General features: G+C 47.6%; 1 protein-coding gene and 1 non-coding gene across 2 annotated transcripts in view; both read left to right on the top strand.

Moving 5' to 3' along the window:
* HK1 (hexokinase 1) overlaps positions 1–21,579 on the top strand; it is a 72,024-nt gene that overhangs the window by 25,956 nt on the left and 24,489 nt on the right. Inside the window, exons 3-8 of the mRNA XM_052641328.1 lie at positions 5,375–5,523; positions 11,162–11,281; positions 13,227–13,322; positions 13,914–14,013; positions 14,127–14,310; positions 20,635–20,790. Of these exons, the coding sequence (XP_052497288.1) occupies positions 5,375–5,523; positions 11,162–11,281; positions 13,227–13,322; positions 13,914–14,013; positions 14,127–14,310; positions 20,635–20,790 (805 nt within the window). The remainder of the gene's footprint in view (positions 1–5,374; positions 5,524–11,161; positions 11,282–13,226; positions 13,323–13,913; positions 14,014–14,126; positions 14,311–20,634; positions 20,791–21,579) is intronic.
* TRNAE-UUC (transfer RNA glutamic acid (anticodon UUC)) lies at positions 16,946–17,018 on the top strand. Its single transcript has one exon. It is a non-coding gene; the product is annotated as a tRNA-Glu (tRNA).

Genomic DNA, 21,579 nt, shown 5'->3' with positions numbered 1-21,579 from the left:
GGGAAAGGCCCCTTCACAAATCATCTCAAGGCTAACTTTTCTCCTTCTCTGCCCCTAACTCCCTGAAACCCTATTGACCTGTGTTTGTTAAAAAAAAAAAAAAAAAAAAGGAGAAATGGGGTGGACAGACTGTGGTGGGAGGCTGGGACGGGGCAGGGGTCTTACAGAGCTGCAGAAGTGTGGGCCGGCCCCATGCACCCTAAGGCCAGGTTCTTCCCTGACCTAGAGGCAGATGAGATCATTTAAACTTATCCTGCTTGAAAACTTGAGAGCTGGGGCTTCAGGGGTGCTGCCTGAAACCTGATTCCTTCCTGTTGTGTGTTGACAATGACACCAATAAGCAAGAGATCTCCCACCATCACGTGGAACTTGAGCACAAGAGCCTGCTTTTACTTAGTCCCTTGATTCAACTGAAGATGAGACTTTTGACCTGATTGATTTATCAAGATTTCTCAAGCTATTTTTTAAAGTTATGATGAAAGCCAGTGCAAAACGTGAAATAAATAACTTTTTTTAAAAAATTAAAACAGTGTGTGTGTGTGTGTGTGTGTGTTAGTCCCTCAGTTGTGCCCGATTCTTTGCGACCCCATGGACTGCAATCCACCAGGTTCCTCTATCCATGAGATTTTCCAAGCAAGGATACTGGAGTGGGTTGCCATTTCCTTCTCCAGGGGACCTTCCCAACCCAAGGATCGAACCTGGGTCTCCTGCACTACAGGCAAATTCTTTACTGACTGAACAGTAAATGAATTAATTAAATAAAAATGTTACAAAGGAAAAGCTCCCATATTTTCATCCTAGCACAGTGTTCGCTTTTGCATGTGTTGTTTCCCTGTACACAAGTGGTTTATAGAGAGATGTAGCCATTCCTGATGTGCTGATCTCACTCTAATGCCCTCTCTGGGGATCCTTGTTCCTGAGGTCTGTCTAAGAGGCAGTTGTATCCAATGGCTATGAATTTGGCCTTTTGATTCAAATTCTGGCTCTGTCAATTACTGGCTGTGTGCTTGGGCAAGTTCCCTAACCCCTCCCAGACTTTACTTGCTCATCTGCAGAACGGGGATCATAATAGTACCTACTTCATAGAGTGGAGAGGGGTTAGAAGTAAAATGAGCCAGAAGAAGTACTTAGCAATTGGAGAACAGAAAGGCTCAATGAGTGATAGTAAAGTTAAGTGTTTCTGATGTTCTAGTAATTCATTCTCCTGAGAAGGAACCCTCTCATATCACATTTATTTTTTTTACCCAGTAGTAGTGTAAGGGATTAGGATTCTGATGAGAACTCAGGGAAAACCCAAAACTAATTTGAATGACCTATGACATCAGGGTCAGAATTTCTCACAAAGCTGAGACACCTTCTTCCTAGCATTCCCACTTGGCCTCTTTCCTTTGGACCGTTGTTGCTCAGTTGCTAAGTTGTGTCCAACTCTGACTGACGGACTGCAGCACGCCAGACTTCCCTGTCCTTCACTATCTCCCAGAGATTGCTCAAGCTCATGTCATTGAGTCTCTGATGCCATCCAACCATCTCGTCCTCTGTCGCCCCCTTCTCCTCCTGCGCTCAGTCTTTCCCAGCATCAGGGTCTTTTCCAATGGGTTGGCTCTTCACATCAAGTGGCCAAAATGTTGGCGCTTCAGCATCAGTCCTTCCTGAACATTCAGGGTTGATTTCCTCTAGGATTGACTGGCTTGATCTCCTTGATGTCCAAGGGATCAAAGAGTCTTCTCCAGCACCACAGTTCGAAAGCAAAAATTCTTCAGTGCTCAGCCTTCTTTATGGTCCAGCTCTCACGTCTTGTACATGACTACTGTAAAAACCATAGCTTGAACTATACAGACCTTTGTTGGCAAAGCGATGTCTCTGCTTTTTAATATACTGTCTAGGTTTGTCATAGCTTTTCTTTCAAGGAGCTAGCCTCTTAATTTCATGGGTGCAGTCACAATCTGCAGTAATTTTGAAGCCCAAGAAAATAAAGTCTGTCATGGTTTCCATTTTTTCTGTATCTATTTGCCATGAAGTGTTGGGGCTGGATGCTGTGATCTTAGTTTTTTGAACGTTGGGTTTTAAGCCAACTTTTTCACTCTGCTCTTTCACTTTCATCAAGAGGCTTTTTAGTTCTTCTTTGCTTTGTACCATTTAGGGTGGTATCATGTGCATATCTGAGGTTATTGATATTTCTCCTGACAATCTTGTTTCCAGCTTGTGATTCATCCAGCCTGGCATTTTGCTTGATGTACTCTGCATTCAAGTTAAATAAGCAGGGTGACAAGTAACCTTGACATACTCCTTTCCCAATTTTGAACCAGTCCATTGTTCCATGCCTGGTCCTAACTGTTACTTCTTGACTTGCATACAGGTTTCTCAGGAGGCAGGTAGGGTGATCTGATATTCCAGTCTCTTTAAGAATTTTCCACAGTTTGTTGTGATCACAGAAGCAGTTTTAAAACAGCAACATCATGTGGTATATCCATACTGTGGAATGTAACCTGTCACAGAAAGGAATGAGGTACTGGTATGTGCTTCAATGCAGGTGAACCTTGAAAGCATTATGGTACATGAAAGAAGTCAGCCACAGGGGACCACGTATTGTATGTGTCCATTGTAATGAAATGTCCAGAACAGGGAAATCTCTTGAGACAGACAGTGAATTAGTGGCTGTTAGTGGATGAGGCGGTTTGGGAGGAAATGGGGAGTGACTGCTAATGGGTATAGAGTTTCTTTTGTGGATGATGAAAATTTTCTGTAATTAGATAGTGGTGATGTAAATATACTAAAACTCACCAAACTGTACACTTTAGAATGTGATAGGTGCAGACTTCCTTGGTAGTCCAGTGGTGCAGTTAGGACTTCACTCTTTTATTGCAGGGGGCATGGGTTTGATGCCCACGCCCCCTTGAGCCATGTGGCACGGCCAAATAATAAAAATAAAATAAAATGTGATATTTTAATTATTTCCCATAAAGCTGTTGCTAAGAAAACAAACAACCAATCAGTGGTATAACTGCTTCCTGTGTAATGAACAAGAAGCCAAACTTCCTTGAATGAATGAATGGGCCACCAACCCTTGTGATCAAGCAGCTACCAAGCACTTATTGAACTACCCTCGGTACCAAGGGCAGATGTAAAGAATCCTAAGTTGTAGTTTTTCCCTCAACGAGCTTGAGAGGATAAGAACAGAAATTCAGTTGTAAATGTCTTTGGTTTATTCCTCGATTCCTTTGCCACCCTCATTAATTCAACTGTTAATATTGGTTGTGTTCATATTATATGCCAAACAACCATTCTAAGTTCCAGAAATAGAGCAGTGTGTCAGAACCTAAAGTTTGTTGGAATCAAATACAAAGAGGGTGTCAGTTTATAAAAAAGAAGTTAAAAAAAAAACCCAACAATCCATTACTTAAAAAAAATAAAAACTTCAAGGGGCTCAAAATAGTGAAAACAGTGTTGCAAAAGAACAGGGTTGGAGGACTTTCACTTCCCAGTTTCAAATTTTCAGAAGCAGTCAGGTCAGTGTGGTACTGCTGTTAGGATAGATGTACAGATCAATGAATCAGAATTGAGTGTTCACTATGTCAATTACAGTTCAAAACGGGGGGGAAAAAAGGAATTGGGAGTTCAGAAATAAATCCATACATTTATGGTCACTTGATTTTTGGCAAGGGTGTCAAGACTTTTCAGTGAGGGAAAGAATAGTCTGTTTAGCAAATGGTGTTGCTATTTGACAGTGCCTGCCTGGTAAAGAATCTGCCTGTCAGTGCAGGAGACATAGGAGACATGGGTTCCATCCCTGGGTCGGGAGGATCCTCTGGAGAAGGAAATGGCAACCCACTCCAGTATTCTTGCCTGGGAAATCCATGGACAGAGGAACTTGGGGGGTTATAGTCCATTGGATCACAAAAAACACGACTCAGCAACTAAGCAACAACCGTCCATGTGCCAAAGAAGGAAGCTGAACCTCTACTTCAGACCATATACACAGATTAACTCAAAATGGACCAAATACCTCAATGTAAGAACTAAAACTGTAAAACTCTTAGAAGGAAGCATAGGTACGAATCTTTGTGACCTTGAATTTGGCAATGGATTTTTAGATATGACCCGAAAAGCATTAGCCATAGAAGAAAAAAGATAAGTCGCACTTTATCAAAATTATAAACTCTTATGCTTCAAAAGTCATCATCAAGAAAGTAAGGTGATGGTGAGACAGTGATAATGTAGCATCAGAAGTAAAATGAACAGATTTTCATTGATTTTGGAGGGGACCTGGGATAGAGGATGCTGGGTGGAGGCTTAGTGGCTTGGTTTCTCATCACAGCCACCTCCACTGGTGCTCTGTGGTGGTCTTGACACACAGGCCTGTTGTCTTTCTCTAACCCACTGAGGTCCACCCCAATCACTGCTCACATTGGTCGTGAGGAATAAGACTGGTTCAAGCCAGCTTACTCTTGTGTGACCAGGAGGGACTTCTGTTAATAACATCCCCTGGGCAGAAACAACAGGAGTGTCCAGTATCTGATGAATGGATACACATACAAGGAAATATCACCCAGCCTGAAAACAGAGTGAACTACTGATATAGGCTATAACATGGATCAACCCTGGAGACTTGATACAATGCGAAATAGGCCAGACACTAAAGGACAGATACTATATGATTTTTTTTATGAGAAATATCTAGAATAGGCAAATTCATAGAAGTAAAAAGTAGAATAGTGTTTGCCTGGGGTTGGGGACAGGGGAAATGAGGAATTACTGCTTAATGGTTATAGAGGTTCTGTTTGGGATGATGGAAATTTCTGAGGATGGTGGTGGTAGTTGTGTAACATTGTGAACATTTTTAATGTCAGTGGGCTGTACACAGAAATGGTTGCAGTGGAAAATTTTATGTTATGTATATTTTACTACAATTAAAAAAAAAAAATCCCCTGGGGAATCAGTGGAGGTATGGACTAGCTGGAATTGGTGTCTCAGCTGATAGGGAAGGAACTCAAGGCATGGAATAGACCTCAGATGCAGGGTTTGCGCTGAGTTGAAATGCTGTTTTTATTTTTACCTTATGGATAGTATAGCCATTTGTGAGAAGGGGTAAAGACTTGGAGAACGATGGTTGGTACTTTAATGAAGTCCATACTTTCGTTCTGCAGTTGGGACTGAGCGGAACTGTGTGAAGCTGTCTGCCTAGGGACACCCAGCTGGGAGAGGGCTGCTCTCGCCCACTCTTCCAGGTGGGGCTGTAGTGTGATGGGGTCTACATGACTCCTATTTTGTGGCCGAAAGCACAGTGAAGTGGGGCCAGACCCTGCTGAGAAGTGGGTGAAGCGTGCAGCCTTCCCAGGCACTTGAATCTGATGTGATGTTATTGTCTCCCTAACAGAAAAGGGAGATTTCATCGCCCTGGATCTTGGTGGATCTTCCTTTCGAATTCTGCGGGTGCAGGTGAATCATGAGCAGAACCAGGCTGTTCATATGGAGTCTGAGGTTTATGACACCCCGGAGAACATCATGCATGGCAGTGGAAGCCAGGTGGGTCTCTACTTCCCTTCTGACTAGCCCCTGTGGCCTAAGCATCAGGCTGCAGGGTACCCCCAGGAACCAGCCCCAGAGCAGCGGTGGGCTGAGCCCCTGGGTGAGTCCATCATAGGCATACATAGAGAAGGACTCCCGGGTGGAATCCTCACTGTGTGAATGAGCTGGAGGATGGGAGGGGGCTATTGGTCCTTTCAGCTGCTGGGCCTTTCAGGTGAGGGGTGTAAAGAGGAGGCCCAGCGGGTAAATGCATTCATTCCCTAAGGATCCTGCGGTGGTTCCCCAGAAGAGGGAGCGCAGAGCCCTTGGGTGAAAGCCCTTCTTCCAAGTCATTGTCCTCCTCACCCAGTTCCCCCAAGGCCTCGGCCTTGTCAGTTGTGGCTGTCACCTTGTGGGACAGCAGGAATCTGAGTTCAGAGCCCCAGGACTATTCTGAAGAGCTCCTGGCTTCCCAACTGAATAGTCTCCTACGAGACCTTGGCATGGAAAGCAGCGAGGGCAGGACCTTGCCTGGAAAGTCACCATCCCTTCCTCTCACACTTGTAACCCCTGCCAATGGAAGGGCTGCCTTCGTTTGCTGGCTGAGGCCATGCGCATGCTCAGAAGAGCCTGACCACCCTCCTGCTTCCCTATCTGGTTGTGGTGGGTGGTAGGCTGCAGGCTCACTGAGGACCCTGTGATCAGGTTGTGGGCAGCCCTTGGCAGGCTTGCAGTCATTTCTGGTCCTGTTCTGCTCCTCCCCCTCTCCTGCAGATGTTCTGACCCCTCCCCTCCCATTTAGAGCTCGCCTCCTAAGTCATGGCTGTTGTCAGGATATGTATTATTCAGAGCTTGCCAAATATTTGTTTTAGGGAGGGTGTGTTCACAGCAAGGTTCATGACTAAGTTCTGCAGAAAACCTAATGGCTCTGGGCTGGACTTTGGGATGAAGCCCAGCGCCTTCTCTTGACTCCTCTTTGTTCCTAAATTCCTGTGGCTGGGACCTAATGCAAACTCCACCTTTTCCTTCTACCAGAGAAAAGGGCTAATTCTGGTCTTTCACCTGCTGCTGAGGAGGGGCAGGGGTTGTGTTCAGAGATTTTCAGACTGACTGTGAGCATTGATGGGGACACTGTCCTTAAGCCACTTTTTTATCAGCCACTGAAACGGGTGCATCGCTCATAGGATGCCCCTGCCCGGAGGTCTCTCTGCTGTCCTCCATAACAGGGCTGCAGAGATTGGCTCATTCATTCAGTGTGCGCATGAAGGTGTGTGCATGAAGGCTGCCAGCGAGTGGGTCTCCTCACCCTGCCCAGTGCTCGCCACATTGCTCCTTTCTGCAGGTGGCCAGCAGCCTACAGTTGGCATTTTGCTCCTTCTATTTGCCAACAAACACTGATTAGTCACTCTTCCCCATGGCCCTTGGGAGGAGCCACCTCTGCCTCCTGCCTTCACCTTTGGGACTTGCCCCCCATGCCATGGACATTCCTGTGAGTCTTGGCTTGACTTTTTAGGAGCAGGGTTTGTAAATTGAGGGGATGCCCTCCTTCAGGTGCACGCTTGCTGCATCACTTCTGCCGTGACTTTTTTTTTTTTAAGATTTTTAGAAAAACATTTATTTCTTAAAAGTTAACATGTGCATACTAGGAAACCAAAAACCACAAGAAGCAGAAGACACAGTCATCCAAAATCATGAGCAGTTGACCGTTTGATGTGTCCTTCTAGGTTTCATCTGTGTATTTACACAACTAAGCATCCATTTTTATGTAATTAAGATCATACAGTTGTGTATCATGCTTTCTCACATATCATGAATATTTATTGTTTCAGAGTTCCGAAGCTAATGACTCTTCTAATTGCTGCCCCCAGGACCTTGTCTATCCCAGCCTCTGTCCCCTTCTTCCCAGCTCCAAAATTACTTTGTTTCCAGCTGTTTCTGCAGCTGCCCCTTTCAAGCAGTTTGCAAAGAAAAGATGTTGATGTTGAGGATAATGATAATGTTATATTATTAGAGCAAATACTTGCATAGAACTTGTTATGTATGTCACTGATATAAGCCCCTTATACAGATTAACTCATTTAATCATCATTACAGCTCTGTGGGTAGATATTATTCCTGTTTCACAGATGAGAAAATTGAGGTTCAGCTGTTAAGTGATCAGCCCCTTGGGTCACACAGCACATAAGTGATAAAGCTGGGATTTGAACCTGGGCAGTCTGGCTCCAGATGTGACAGTTTTAGCAATGTGGGGCACTCTTAGACTGGGTCTTTGTTTTTAATTAATTAATAAATTAATTAGTATTTTTACTAAAAGTTTTTGATAGTGTAGAAATGTGTGGGCAAGGAGGAAAGTTCAAGTGATTGAGGGAGGAGAGGGTTGGCAGTTGAAAAATAGGGATGAAGCGGCAACCTCTCGTCTAGAAGTTTGGTGTGAGGTTAGCAATAAATATTGGTGGCCCATTTTTCTGATATCTCTTGTTGACCTATAGAATACCCTAGTCCACAAAGGGCCCCATTTTGCCCATGAAGCAGCTCAAACTCACAGCCTGTGAACTGTGCTGAATTCTTGGGGCTGTTATCTCATGTTCAAACATAGGCAGGAATTTTTGATAGATTTTAAAACCTTTTACTCTAAATAATTTTAAACTTTCAGAAAAACTTTAAGATAAGCACAAAGAGCTTTTTATATCCTTTATCCAGATTTCCCAATTAACTATTTGTTTTACCCTTTTTTCTCTCTTGCTCTACACACACACACATAACACACACAGAAACACAAAGTATCTTGAAAGTTTCAGCACAGTTTTAAGCGTTAATCATTTCAGAAACATAATTGCGATCTTCTTAAGACATCACTTATTTAGCTTGGGGAGTTTTGAATACTAAATAAATGACTTAAATTTATTTAAATTAAATAAATGTGTGTGTTGTCAGGAAAGAAAAAAATGTTTTTTAATCACTAAAATTTTGAGTGCAGAGAGGCTGGGTAACTTCCCTTTCTGGTTGGTTAGACACGAGTTAGCCTGGGGGAAGCTTCCTGTCTATTCTGAGCAGGCTTGTCACCCCTTCCTTGGTTCATTCCACAAATGGCATTTCCTTTTTAGCAGATTGCAAAGGGGTGGGTGTGTGACTTCAATCCAGAGACTGCTTCCAGCACCACAGCCCTGTGTAACTCACTTCCCTGCCTCTTCCTGCCCGCAGCCTGCCTGCCTTCCGCCCAGCCTGCTCCCCGAGGGAGCTTCTTCCGGCAGATGACGTGGGGCAAGCTGTCGGGCTTCATAATGGGTTTACGTCGCTCAGAAATGTAGGTCGCAGGAAGCTTAGCTGGGTTCTCCCAGGGAAGGTGGTCATGTGTCTCCTTGGTCAGAGTTGCCGCTGTCACCGTGGCCTCAGTAATAGTGACTCAGGGACAGAGGCTCCCAAGTCAGAACTGACAAGTTTTTCCTTTCCTTTGGCAGGAAGATCAGACTGCAGAGCTGGGTCAGGGACGTCTGGGGAAAGATGGGGATAGGAATATTGACTTCTGGCCTCCTCTCAAGGAGACTCTACAGAGTGGCTGTGGTGGCAGCCGTGATGCCTGGCCCAGCTCTGGCTGGGCCCTTCCTGGATTCCTCCTACACAATTTATCCGACGTTTTATTTTGGTTTCCTCTGTCCCCTCAATCTGTCAGGGAGCTCCGACAGAGTGGCCCGGAGTGATAGACCGTTGTTTTGGTGAAACTGTCTCTTCTCCCTTCAAGCTACAGCCCTAGTGGGGAGAGGAAGTGGGTGCTGCTTGTGGTCTGGTGTTTTATCTGTAAATTCAATCTGGAATCAGAAGGCTGTGTATTTTGGCAAATGGTCCTTGTGCCATTCCCCAACTCCTCCCTGGTCTGGGTTCTTGTTCCTCCATAGCCCTTTATCCCAGGCACCACCCCCACAGCCTGGGGACCAGCCCCCTCCCCTGTATAGGTCTCCCCCCAAAATCCATTTAGATGAGGAGGGAAGATAAGGAGAGGGGAGGGGACCTGCCCCCTCCTCAGGCGTTGGGGAGGGATCTACCCCCATGGACTCCACTCTTTCCTGTGGAGCTCTCTCCTCGACACATTTGTTAAAATCAAACCTGAATAGAACTTTAAGTTTAATATGGGGAGGGGAAGGACCCTGCAGAGAAAGCCTTCAGGCAGTTGGCCTTGCCTTGGCTGAGTTTGCTTCCTGTGACTGTGCAGTTCGGCCCTGCAAACGCTACATTCTCTGGGCTTCAAGAAGCTCCATTAGCTGTGTCAATCCCATGTACATGGGAGGCCTAGTGTTAGATGACAGCCATGTGAAAAAAAAGAGGGGTTACCTAGACTGTGGCATGGTTGCCAAAAGAGCATATATATGGTTTGGTTATATTAATGGAGGTAGAGAGCTAAGAGAAAGGGAAGTTCTTAGTTCAACTAAGCTTTTTTTTTTTTAAATCGGAGCACATGTGAAATACTATATTCAGTTCTGGATATACTTTAGAGAAAGAGGGAGGTATTGGATAAATCCAAGAAGCTGCCTAGGAGGTGATGAGCTTGCCGTCATTGACAGCATTCACAGAGAGGCTAGGGAAACAGTGTTCTGACTTCTTTCTAGTGGATCCTAAGAGACATATGCATATTCTGGCAACTTGTTGTAGAGCCAGCAAGTTCTACAACATGTCGTAGAACTTAAATTGCAGTTCACTAAATAAATCGTAGTATATTCACACCATAGAATACTATGCAGCAATGAGAACCAGCACTGGTTCTCACACAACTACGTGGATGGCCCACACACATAGTGTAGAGGGAAAGAAGGCAGACGCCATGGCGTGCACACTGCTGTTCCTTTTATACATAGTAGACAGCCATGCAGAGGGCGTTGGAAGGCCGAGTGGCTTGCGATTGGCCTTGTGAGTTTGGGTGGCAGCAGTGACTGCACGGGAGGGTGTCTGGGCACACCTGTGAGAATCCAAGGAACCCTACACTTAGGACGCGAGCACTCTTTTTGCATGCATATGGAACGTGAGTTAAAGTAAAAAGTGGATAACTCGGAGATTGTGAGATCACTCAAGTGGCCTGGAGGCTGGGGAATTGCCTTACAGAGCTTCTGGAACTGACAGAGGGAGGGAGAGAGAGATGGAGTTAGAGAGAAGGGGCCAGATGGCCACGCTGCCTGGGTGGCTGCTGGCGGTCCATGGCCTGTGTGTTGTGGAGGATGAACTGTCTTTCTCTTATTTTCACATTTTCTAAATACCCAGATGATACATCTTAGTCCCCAGGTGATACACGAGAGGCCACGTGAAGGCTTAAAAAGGCTTCCTAAGCCGTGCTGGCCCACAAGGCAGGCTATTTTCAAGGGACTCTTCTTTGCCAGTCATGTACTTCTTGGCTTCTTTTTTCTTTTTTTTTTTTTTTTACTGTGCTGCACATCATACATGATCTTAGTTCCTTAACAAGGGATCGAACCCACATCCCTTGCAGTGGAAGCATGGGGAGTCTTAACCACTGAACCTCCAGGGAAAGCCCCACCTGGTGACCAGGTGCCTTGGGGATGGGCAGCTAGGGTAGCCAGGCTCCTTTCTGTGTTGGGCAGAGAATCCTTCACATTTTTCCTGAAATGCTAAGTCCTCTTTCTCCTTCCCAACTTCTCTCTTGTGCTTCCTCCAGCTTTTTGATCACGTCGCTGAGTGCCTGGGAGACTTCATGGAGAAAAAAAAAATCAAGGACAAGAAATTACCTGTGGGATTCACATTTTCTTTCCCTTGTCGGCAATCCAGAATAGACGAGGTAAGACGTTCTGGGATTATCAGGCTTCCCAGACACCCCAGAGACGAAATGCTAAGGAACCCTTTTCCTTTCTCTGGATGGTCTGCGTGTCTTGGATTTTTTTTCTTTAAGAAGCATTTGTAGAATGAATGTAAGGTCATGATAATCATGTTTATTTTTCGGTTGCTTTAGTTATATGTGTATTTTTCATTACAAATCATGGTATTTGTGGCCATTTGGTAGAGAAAACCATTTCTTAAACTCAAGCAAGTGAAAGAAAAGAAAGTAGGGTTAGTGGCCTTTCACGAGGACCGTTGTCAGTACTATTTTCCCTTGGCTTTTGACAGCTGAGGCTTGACAGCCACGCTCCCCGGGCAGAAGACAGGGTGAGACTTCCCTGTTCCCGCCGGAAGAGGCAGGAGATGGGCCGGGAATGAAGTGGCTGCTGGCTGTTTGCTTGTTCATCAGTGGCCGTGGACCGAGTGCCATCCTTGTGGGTTGGGCTAGGCCCTGGGAGAAAGCTGCACACAGATATGGCCTGCCTGGCAGAGGTGCTGTCTTCCAAGAAAGAAGGCATTGCAGAAGTGGATAGGGAACGTCCTCGGGGGCACAAGAGCCCCACAGAGCAGAGCAGAGCAGAGCAGATGGTGCCTGGCAGAGAAAGAGCCAAAAGTGTGGCCCCCACCTGCCAGCCTTGACCCTTCTCTGGGGAGGGCTTGCTCAGCCGGGCATGCTGCCTGCTAGGAAGCCAGTGGATCCCAGGATCTAATTACCCATCTGGAGGCCTGAGCCCATTCAAGGCTGCCTGGGACCTTCAAGAGTGTCTAGACCAGCTGCCTTTTTTGACAGATGAACAGTCACCATAAGAGGAGTTGGGAAGACTGCCCACGAGGAAATGGACAGAAGTGGTGGGGATAGGATTGATGTCCTGATTTCCAATCCATGTTCTTTCCACAGCACCGTGTTTTCCAAGGCTTTGGGGGGCCTGAGCGTCAAAGGGGTGATAACAGTGTCTGGGGGCTTTTGGAATGCCCGGTCAGCTGCAGGCTGCTGCCTGCCCTTGCTGATGCATCCTGCATGGAGGCTACCCGGCTTTCGGAGTGCAGGGCAGCCCAATGTAGACACTTCCCATCCCTGTGTCACCCTGGAGAGAACGGGGCCTAAACAGCAGCTCTTCCCAACCAAGCCGCATTTATAATGACTTCCTGCACTTGGAAAATAGTCACATAGAACAATATTCTTTTCTTGGATCCTTGATTTAAAGAAAAAGATGTAAGCAATATGTAAAACTATTGAAATAATATAAAGGTGTAAAGCAAAATGTGAAATTCCTATGCTTGTATAGTCTCAAGTGAATAACCACTGGATATATGTCCTTAGTGTTTCTCTAGAAATATACACACGGAAATAGATTATACTGTAGAGTCATCGCTTACAAATGGGATTTACATTCCAAACTTGTGGAAGAGGCATGAATCAGTTAGTGTTATCCTTTAAGCTCAGGACTTGGCTCTTAGAAGCACAGTAGCCAAGAATTATCTTAGCATTTTGTTTCTCTTCGAAATTTGGCTCTGATGAAAGTTCCTTGGGGCCATGGGCCATGGAAACCAAGGTCTGGTTTGAAAATACAGAAGGGTGATCAGGTAATAACAGCATTTCTCTTTCTAAATGAAGTCGGGTTGTGCAGTTGACACCAGTTAGATCTGCATGCTGTGTGACACCACCACACTAGCCAGCCACTGACAGTGTTTGAGTGTGAGCTGCAGGGTTTTTTTCCCTGTGGCAGCCGCCAGAGAACTCCATTGTGTGGATAGATAAGCAGGAGATAAGAGTCTGGGTCTGATGTGATGTGTCTCCCCTCCCTGGGCCTCGGCTTAGTCACTGTCCTTGAGCAGACTCTCCAGGGACCTGAAGGTTGCGGAGGCCTCCTAGCCCTCTTCTGACCCCTCTGTGCTCTCCTGTACAGGCCATCCTGATCACCTGGACAAAGAGATTTAAAGCAAGCGGCGTGGAGGGAACTGATGTGGTGAAGCTGCTTGACAAAGCCATCAAAAAGCGTGGGGTAACTTCTCACTAGCCACTTGCCTTGACCACCTAGAGGTGGGGAGTGTGAGGAGAAGGCTGTGTGACTGAGGTTCTTTCAGGGGACAGTAGTCCATGGCCTGTGGCTGTGGTGTGGTGGGTGCGGGCCTTTGAAGACCAAGGCAGGTGAGCAGTGAGAGCTCACACTCTGGAAGGTTGGGGCTGGTTCAAAGCAGAGCTGTCCGAGGTGCTACCAAAGAGCCGAGCTCTTGGGCAGGGGTTAGCCTCCTTTTGACATGAGGGCAGCTGTGCAGGGAGCTGGCGTGATTGAGTGCAGCATGCCAGGGTTGCAGCAAATGCAGAAGGCACATGGATGCATTGGGATGGTTTACACAGGGCTGTGGCTCTGTAAGTGAACTCCACACTGAAAAGAATCGTAAGCCAAATAACGAAGGGCGCCTTTTTGCCTCCATAATGTGATCACTGGGCTTGAGTCCGGTGAATTTGAGTGCCCGCAGTGATGAAAGCAGCAGAGGCTATGAAGTGGGAGCCCTCCAGCCAGGCCATCTTAAAGGCAGGTGATCGCTGCTCCACGTGTGAGTGGGCAGTGACCCCTCTTCTCTCCCTCCAGGACTATGATGCCAACATTGTGGCTGTGGTGAACGACACGGTGGGGACCATGATGACCTGTGGCTACGACGACCAGCTGTGTGAAGTCGGCCTCATCATTGGTAACGCCCACCCTGTCCTTGTCCCTTCCTGAAGCCGGTGTTTCCAGCAGGTGCTGCCGTCTCTCTCGTGACGTGGTGTGCTCACAGCTTCTGATCTCGTCTCTCTCTCCAAGGTACTGGCACCAACGCGTGCTACATGGAGGAGCTGAGGCACATCGACCTGGTGGAGGGCGACGAGGGGAGGATGTGCATCAACACCGAGTGGGGGGCCTTTGGGGACGACGGGGCCCTGGAGGACATCCGCACTGAGTTCGACCGGGAGATAGACCGGGGGTCGCTCAACCCTGGGAAGCAGCTGTGAGTCCCACCTTTTCTTAATAGTCATATAGAGGACCTACAGGACACTTAAGGGGAGATTTGGGGTAGATGATGAGAGGGGCAGGAAGCCAGGTGATCACAAAAGGATCACCCATCAAGTATATATTAGCTCACTTCTTTTGAGACACACGCAGCTGTGGCGTGTGCAGCATTGAAAGCGTATTTTCAATGAAATTATTTTCTCCTTATTAATTTTTATTGAAGTATAATTGATTTACAATGTGTTGGTTTCTGCTATACAACAAAGCAAATCGCTTATACTGATACATTTATCCACTCTTTTTTAGATTCTATTCCCATATAGGTCAGGTTCTTATTAGTTATCTGTTTTATAGATAGTAATAACATGTATACATCCATCTCAATCTCCCAGTTTACCCCCCTACTCCACCCCCAAATTTCTGTTTAATTACACTGTGATTGTGTTCTTGTAAACGTTTTAAAAATTAAAAGCACAGAAGCATTAGCCTGAAGCTAAGGTTTAAAAACATTTCCGTATGATGTCCTCAGTAGGGTTTGCTGCTGAGGGTGGGAGAGGCCACTCAGCATGTGGGGTGTCTGGCGAGCAGGGAGAGTGAGCAAATGTCCATTCATTCTGCACACACTTCTGGAGCACCTGAGATGTGCCAGCTCAGTGCTTGGCTCCAGGCATACAGAGTAGCACCTTCCCTTCCGGAACTTAAGGTCCATTTGGGGAGGGAAGTCACATCTGCAAATACCTGTCATGCAGGGGAGTGGTCGGGAGCCATGTGAGTCGTGCAGACTGTGGGGAGACCTTCTTCCATGTCATGTATAAGCCAGATGGGTCACAGCTGATAGAGAACATTGCATCAGACTTCTCTGGCAAGTTGGTCTTGGCCTTGGAGAGCTCTGGCCACAGAAGTGTGAGTGATATTATTTAGGTTGGTGTGGGCATTGCTTCCTGTGAGCTCCTTGTTTCCTGAAGTGCATATTCATATTTCTCTGTGATGCTTGCATGCTGCCCTCTTTGACTGACCTCCCAGCAGCCTTATTCTGGAGTTGGGTGCTATCAGCACACTGGGAGATGTTCATTGACCCTGTGAGCTTAATTGCCCTTATCCTTTGCCAGAGAGACACTGTCAGGGAGTTTGTCATTTTGAAATCTGTCACCCAAAAGATCTCAGCCCCCCAGGCTGGCTAATAGGCTTTCCACCTGAGTTAATGGAATTGCATAAATGGCCAACCTCCCTCCACTGGGACTGGTGGTGGTGAATAAATGAGGTCTCTCACTGGGAGAATCCTGAGTTCTTAAACCCAGCATTGAACATCTGCTCTGCATGCTGAAACACCAGCTGGGTAATAAGGAGCCCCAGCTCTGACAACCAAAGGTTTTTTCCCCTCAATCCATTGACCTAAACCCCAATTCTAAAATCTGACCCCAGCTGCCTTGAAGCTATTTACTCACGTGTTTATACATGTCACTGGAGATCTGTGCTTGATTATAGCCCTGCCTTAGGCACCCCTGGGGCTATTCTGTACTATGTGGCATGTGTACCGTACTACCTCTCTGAAATCCTCAAATGTCCACGTTCCCAAGCATATGTGACCCCAGGGGTTTCAGATAAGAAATGATGTACCTGTAGTTACTGTCAATCACTGAGTCTGAAGTCATCCCTCTCAGCAGAGCAGGTTGGGCAGTTACCTGTGATAACTGAGCAGATAAGGCCCAGGGCCTTGGCTATTTCCTTAGCCTTAATGTAGGGATCCTACGTGGCTTAGGTGGAAACCTGGATTGTCTGTCATCCATTTTGATGTAGTTCTGAATTTCTCTAAAGAGTTGAACTGTATCCTCAGGCTGAAATGTGAACTGGCCTCACAGTTGACTTTCAATAAACATATTTGGAATAGTGGATGGATAGAAGATGGACACGCAAAGATAAGTGGATGGATGGATGGATGGATGGATGGATGGGGGTTGGAGGATGAGTAGTGGATAAGAAGTGTGGCTGGGAAATGGGTGGGAAATACGTGCGTGTGTAAGAGTGAGACAGGTGGGATAAGGTCCATCTCCATCTTCCCTGCTGACTGAACCATAGGGCAGGTCTTGGTAAGCACAGTTCCGAAGAGATGACAGATTTTGAGTTGTATCATATATTTCTAGAAATAGGCTATTGGTCAGAGGGTTTTTTTGCCAAAGTTAATGTAGCTGGTCTCCTAGGCATCTGCCTGATTTTGGGGGTCTTCCCTGTGTCTTCTGTGCAATGTCAGGTTCTTCAAAGCTGTTTTGTTTTCCTTGTACCAGGGAAAGGTGTTTGCTCCATTTGACTGATGGGGAAATTAAGGCACGAGGACCCTGGGACAGGGCAAAGCTGGTTTAATTTGAGGTTTCATTTGGCTTAAGTTTGTGGTTTTCTGTCCTGCTGGAAAGTACATGTTTTTCATAGTGAACTTCCAGAATGTCTGAAGAGGCATTTCATCATTTATGAGCAAACATTATCATGAATGGTCTAAAGGAATGTTTTTCTTTTTTTTGGCTGTGCTACACGGCATGGGGGATCTTAATTCCCTAGAAGAATTCCCCAGGAAGTCCCCTAGAGGAATGTTTTCCACTAGAATTACATTAAAACATTTTTTTCTTTTTTAAAAGGGGAATTCCCTGGTGGTCCAGTGGTTAGGACTCTGCACTTTCACTGCCAAGGGTCTAGGTTCAATCCCTGTTCAGGGAACTAAGATCCCACAAGCTGCGTGGCATGGCCAGAAAAAATAAAGAAGAATTACGTAGAGACCTTTAAAAAACATATTATTGCCTAGGTATTTTCCCACCCTACCCACCTTCCCTCCCAGTCCTACTTGGCCTAGGCTGAGCCCTGTCTTCAAGAGCCTGCAAGTGATTCTAGTTTTTAACCAAGGCTGAAAACAGAGGTGTATCTAGCTAGCTCTGTCTAAAGGCTCTGTGCCCAGGTGGGCTCTAGACCACTGTGCATCCACTCATTTGTTTGGATTGAAGTTTACAGTTACTGAGTACTGACCGTATACAGCTGACAGGAAGGCTATCAGTACCGCGGCCCTATGCCTCCTGCCTTCGTTGCTGACAGCTGCTTCAGGACCGCTCCCCCAGCCCCCAGGTTAGAAGGTTTATCCCTCTAAAAGGGGTTGGCCATGGCCTGCCTTCCTCCCTGCTGCCCTCTGTCCTGGTTCCACACCTGTCTCCTACTGTAGATGAAGCCCCAGCTTCTTTCATTTCTAATTTTCCTTCTCCTCTTCTTGTCTTCTTAGGCCTTTTGCTCTTCTGTTTTCTTTTATTTTCTGCTTTGTTAGGAATTCTGAATCCCATTCCCCTGTGATTCCCTCTCACATCTTTCATAGTGAAGGAGACACCGCCCCCCAAAGCAGCAGCAGCAGCCGTGATTGTGACAGCAGGGAGGTCTGGCCTGGAGAAGTCTTTGGCCTGGATGGTGGTGGAGTAATTGCTCCTCTTTTCAAGTCATCCCCCGAACACCTTCGTTACTGTTGCTCTGCCTGCTCCATAGACTCTCTCAGCAGTTCTAACCCTCTTTAGGTGCCCACAGACCTCACCTTCCTTCTCTGACCCTGGGCTGCCTGTCGGAGCAGACCCTGGCTGCCAAGGGCATTTCTTGTCAGCATCCAATCCCCTGCCCACCTTTCCCAGGCTCCCCCAGGCCCTGTGGGCCACAGCCCTGCCTGTGCCCACCAGCATGCAGCGAGGCTGCAACACCATGGTGCCACCCACTGGCCTGTGGTCGTAGGTATCTGACTGCTGAGCAGCAGATCACGGCTTGCTGGCTTTCGCCAGAGGCTTGTGAGAAGGGCTGTTTCCTTGTTCTGCTGCTCCAGCGGGGACTCTAGGGACTGGGAAAGGACAGATTCTTGGCCTCAGGCTTCCTTTATCTGAAAAGGAGGATGGCAGTGTCTATGTGTCTAAGAGACCATCATATAGAAAAGGGAGCAGGTCATTCTGAGTGTCTCCAGAAGGCAGAACAGGAAGCAATGGGTGGGACTTCCCTGCTGGTCTGGTGGTTTACAAATCCACCTGCCAATGCAGGAGGCATGGTTTGATCCCTGGTCTGGGAAGATCCCACATTCTGTGGGGCAACGAAGTCTGTGCCCCACAACTGCTGAACCCCGATAGCATTAGAGCCCATGCGCTGCAACTAGAGAGTAGCCCCTGTTCCCCACAACTAGAGAAAGCCTGGGCACAGCAATGAAGGCCTGGCGCACCCAAAAATAAATTAAAAAAGAAGAAGAAGCAATGGTAGGGAGGTGCACAAGGCTGACTGTAGTCCACCTTAAGGGGGAAGAACCTTCTTGCTGTCACATTTTCCCAATAGCAGGGGCAGGCTGCCTAGAGGAGTGAGCTGGAGGTAGACGAGCAGAGGCTGGGTTGGGCTGGGGCTGATGGCTGCCAGGATGACAGTAATACAGGTGGCTTTTAATGATAGTGTCCATGGGAGAGACAGAAGAGCACAGTGCTTAGAGCATGGAATCTGAGGCTGGATTTAACTGGATTGAAAATAATTTGCCACTCATCAGCCCTATGACTGTGGGCAAGTTATATAACCTTTCTATGCCTCAGTTTTCTCATCTGTGGAATGGGGATAATGATGATGTCTATCTCATAGGCTTTATAATAAGGATGAAATAAGTTAATACACATAAAGTGCTTAATTAGGCAGGAGACATAGCAAGGGCCATGGCTCAGTATTAGTCAGGCACTGGAGCATTTTACCTATATCCACCTCTGTCTTTCATACAGCAACCTTAGAGGTGGGCCCTGTGTGCTCCCCATTATGCAGGTAAAGAAACTGAGGCCCAAAGAGGTAAGTAGCATAATAAAGTGGTAGGGCTGGAGTTCAATTCAGGCAGTCTGGCTCCTGTCTGCTCTGAGATTCCAGTTTGGGTGGCACTAAAGCTGTTCCCACAGGTGCCTGGGCCAGGAGCTGGGTGGGGCAGCTAGGACTCAGCAGGGTGCCCTCCTGCCAGGGATCCTCAACGCAGCCGGGGCCAGGGCAGTCCTGTCTGGTCCTGTCTGAACAATGGGACCTAGTGTTTCTCCACTCCTTGATTTGGGGGCGGGTTGGGCGGCCGTGTGCTCAGGTCCCGGCAGCATCCCTGGCTCCCGTGCCAGCTCTGAATGGAGCAGATTGTTTTGCTGTGTCATAGCCAGCCCTGGGTGTGCCAGCTGGGCGCCCTCAGAGGAGAGGCCAGCTGCCTGGACGTGGACCTGCCTCTGATCTGTCTTGCTCTGGGCTTCCTCCTGGCCTCTCATCAGCCAGGACTCAGGACCTGGCTCTGGCTCAGATATGGCTTCGAGCCCTAGTTCCTGGCTCCCTCTCCCCTGCAGTGTTGGGCTCAAAATGGCTGCTGCAGTCACAGCACTCACACCGCCCACCACACCTCCCAGGGGAGGCAGGAGGGCCGAGCCACTGTGATTGGCCTGTGGCTGAATGTGGCCAGAGCGGTAGGAGGAGCTGGTTGGTTTTAAGCTACTCGGGGACCCCTCTCCTGGAGTGTAAGGGCAGGTCAGTGGGGAAGGAGTGAGTTGCACAAAGAAAGCACTTTCCTGGAGACCTTTTTTCTTTGTGTCTCCGCTGGAGAAGGAGAACATGGGTGCCAGGAAGGTGACCAGTGACAGAGGTCCCATGGGGAATGGCTGCATTTTAGCCTTGTCATCGCCCCTCAGAGAAGACGTCTACACTTTCTGAGCTGGGAAATGGAGAGAATACTTCCTGACCACCTTGCCACAGGAATTGGAGAGCTTCCTGATAGAGGGATAAAGATGAAAGCCCTTTGAAAAGTACAGTAATTGGAATTCCCTGGCAGTCCAGTGGTTAGGACTCAGTGCTTACACTGCTAGGGCATAGGTTCGATCCCTGGTCGAAGAGCTAAGATCCAGGCAAGCTAAGATCCTGTAAGCCAGGTGGCATGGCCCAAAAATAATAAAAATGAAAAGTAAGGTGTAAAGTTTTGCACAAGATGATCATATCCTACTCATTCCTGTCTAGGTCCCCCCTCATTACCTTCCGTCTAAATCCTGATGCTCCCTCCACCTCCAGGCAGCCTTCCCTGACTGCCCCTGACCTTGGCGCTCTCTTCCTATTTCCTTCCCTGGGAATGGGTGTGGGGTCTGGATGACCCTGTTCCCCCGCTTGTCTGTTCATTGTTTACTCACACAAACGCGCGGTCTTGCCTGCCAGTGAGACTGTGCGCTTGTGAGAATTGAGGCGTGTTTTCCTCTCCTTTCACGTCTCTCCCACCACTCATGAGATGCCACAGTGGTGAGCATGTAGGAGGCACTAAGTGCCTGGTGCTTTTCTCCTGCAGGTTCGAGAAGATGGTCAGTGGCATGTACCTGGGCGAGCTGGTCCGACTGATCCTGGTCAAGATGGCCAAGGAGGGCCTCTTATTTGAAGGGCGGATCACCCCCGAGCTGCTCACCAGAGGGAAGTTTAACACCAGTGACGTGTCGGCCATCGAAAAGTAGGTGCCTCCCCTCACGGCTTTCCGGGGGGCATGGGGCAGAGAAGAACGATGGGTCTCTTGTTACCTGCTTGAGTCCTGGTTTGCTGGGCTTCTCCTGAGGAGTGTTAGGGCTTTCTGGGCCGGTCTCCCCTCTCACTTGGCTGACCCACCCCGGGCTGCTCTCCCTGCGGGCACCTGGTGGCTGCACATTAAAAAGTCGTCTAGTTAGGGGCAAATGCTCCTTGAATGGTGTGATTACCAAAGATCCCCTTCTCCTTCACTCTCCCCCAGCCCCACATACAGCTGATCCTGGAGGTGAACAGGAACTGATTGAGCTCAGGCTTGGGTTAATCCCTCCTTGGGATATCAGGGTCTTCTCCAGACAGTGTTCAAGGGAACCCTACTGACCTCAAGATCATTAGGTGTTCCCCCGAAGAAAGGGTTTTGTGGCCACTAGGACTGGGAGATATTTAGAGAAGTCTAAGTAATCACGATGGTGTGATCACTCACCTAGAGCCAGACATCCTGGAAAGTGAAGTCAAGTGGGCCTTAGGAAGCATCACTACCAACAAAGCTAGTGGAGGTGATGGAATTCCAGTGAAGCTATTTCAAATCCTGAAAGATGATGCTGTAAAAGTGCTGCACTCAATATGCCAGCAAATTTGGAAAACTCAGCAGTGGCCACAGGACTGGAAAAGGTCAGTTTTCATCCCAGTCCCAAAGAAAGGCAATGCCAAAGAATGCTCAAACTACCGCACAATTGCACTCATCTCACACGCTGGTAAAGTAATACTCAAAATTCTCCAA

This window comes from Budorcas taxicolor, chromosome 5 (assembly GCF_023091745.1).
Source record: "Budorcas taxicolor isolate Tak-1 chromosome 5, Takin1.1, whole genome shotgun sequence".
NCBI classification, from domain to species: domain Eukaryota; kingdom Metazoa; phylum Chordata; class Mammalia; order Artiodactyla; family Bovidae; genus Budorcas; species Budorcas taxicolor.
Note: the sequence above shows the minus strand (reverse complement) of the source record. Positions and strands in the feature narration are given on the sequence as shown.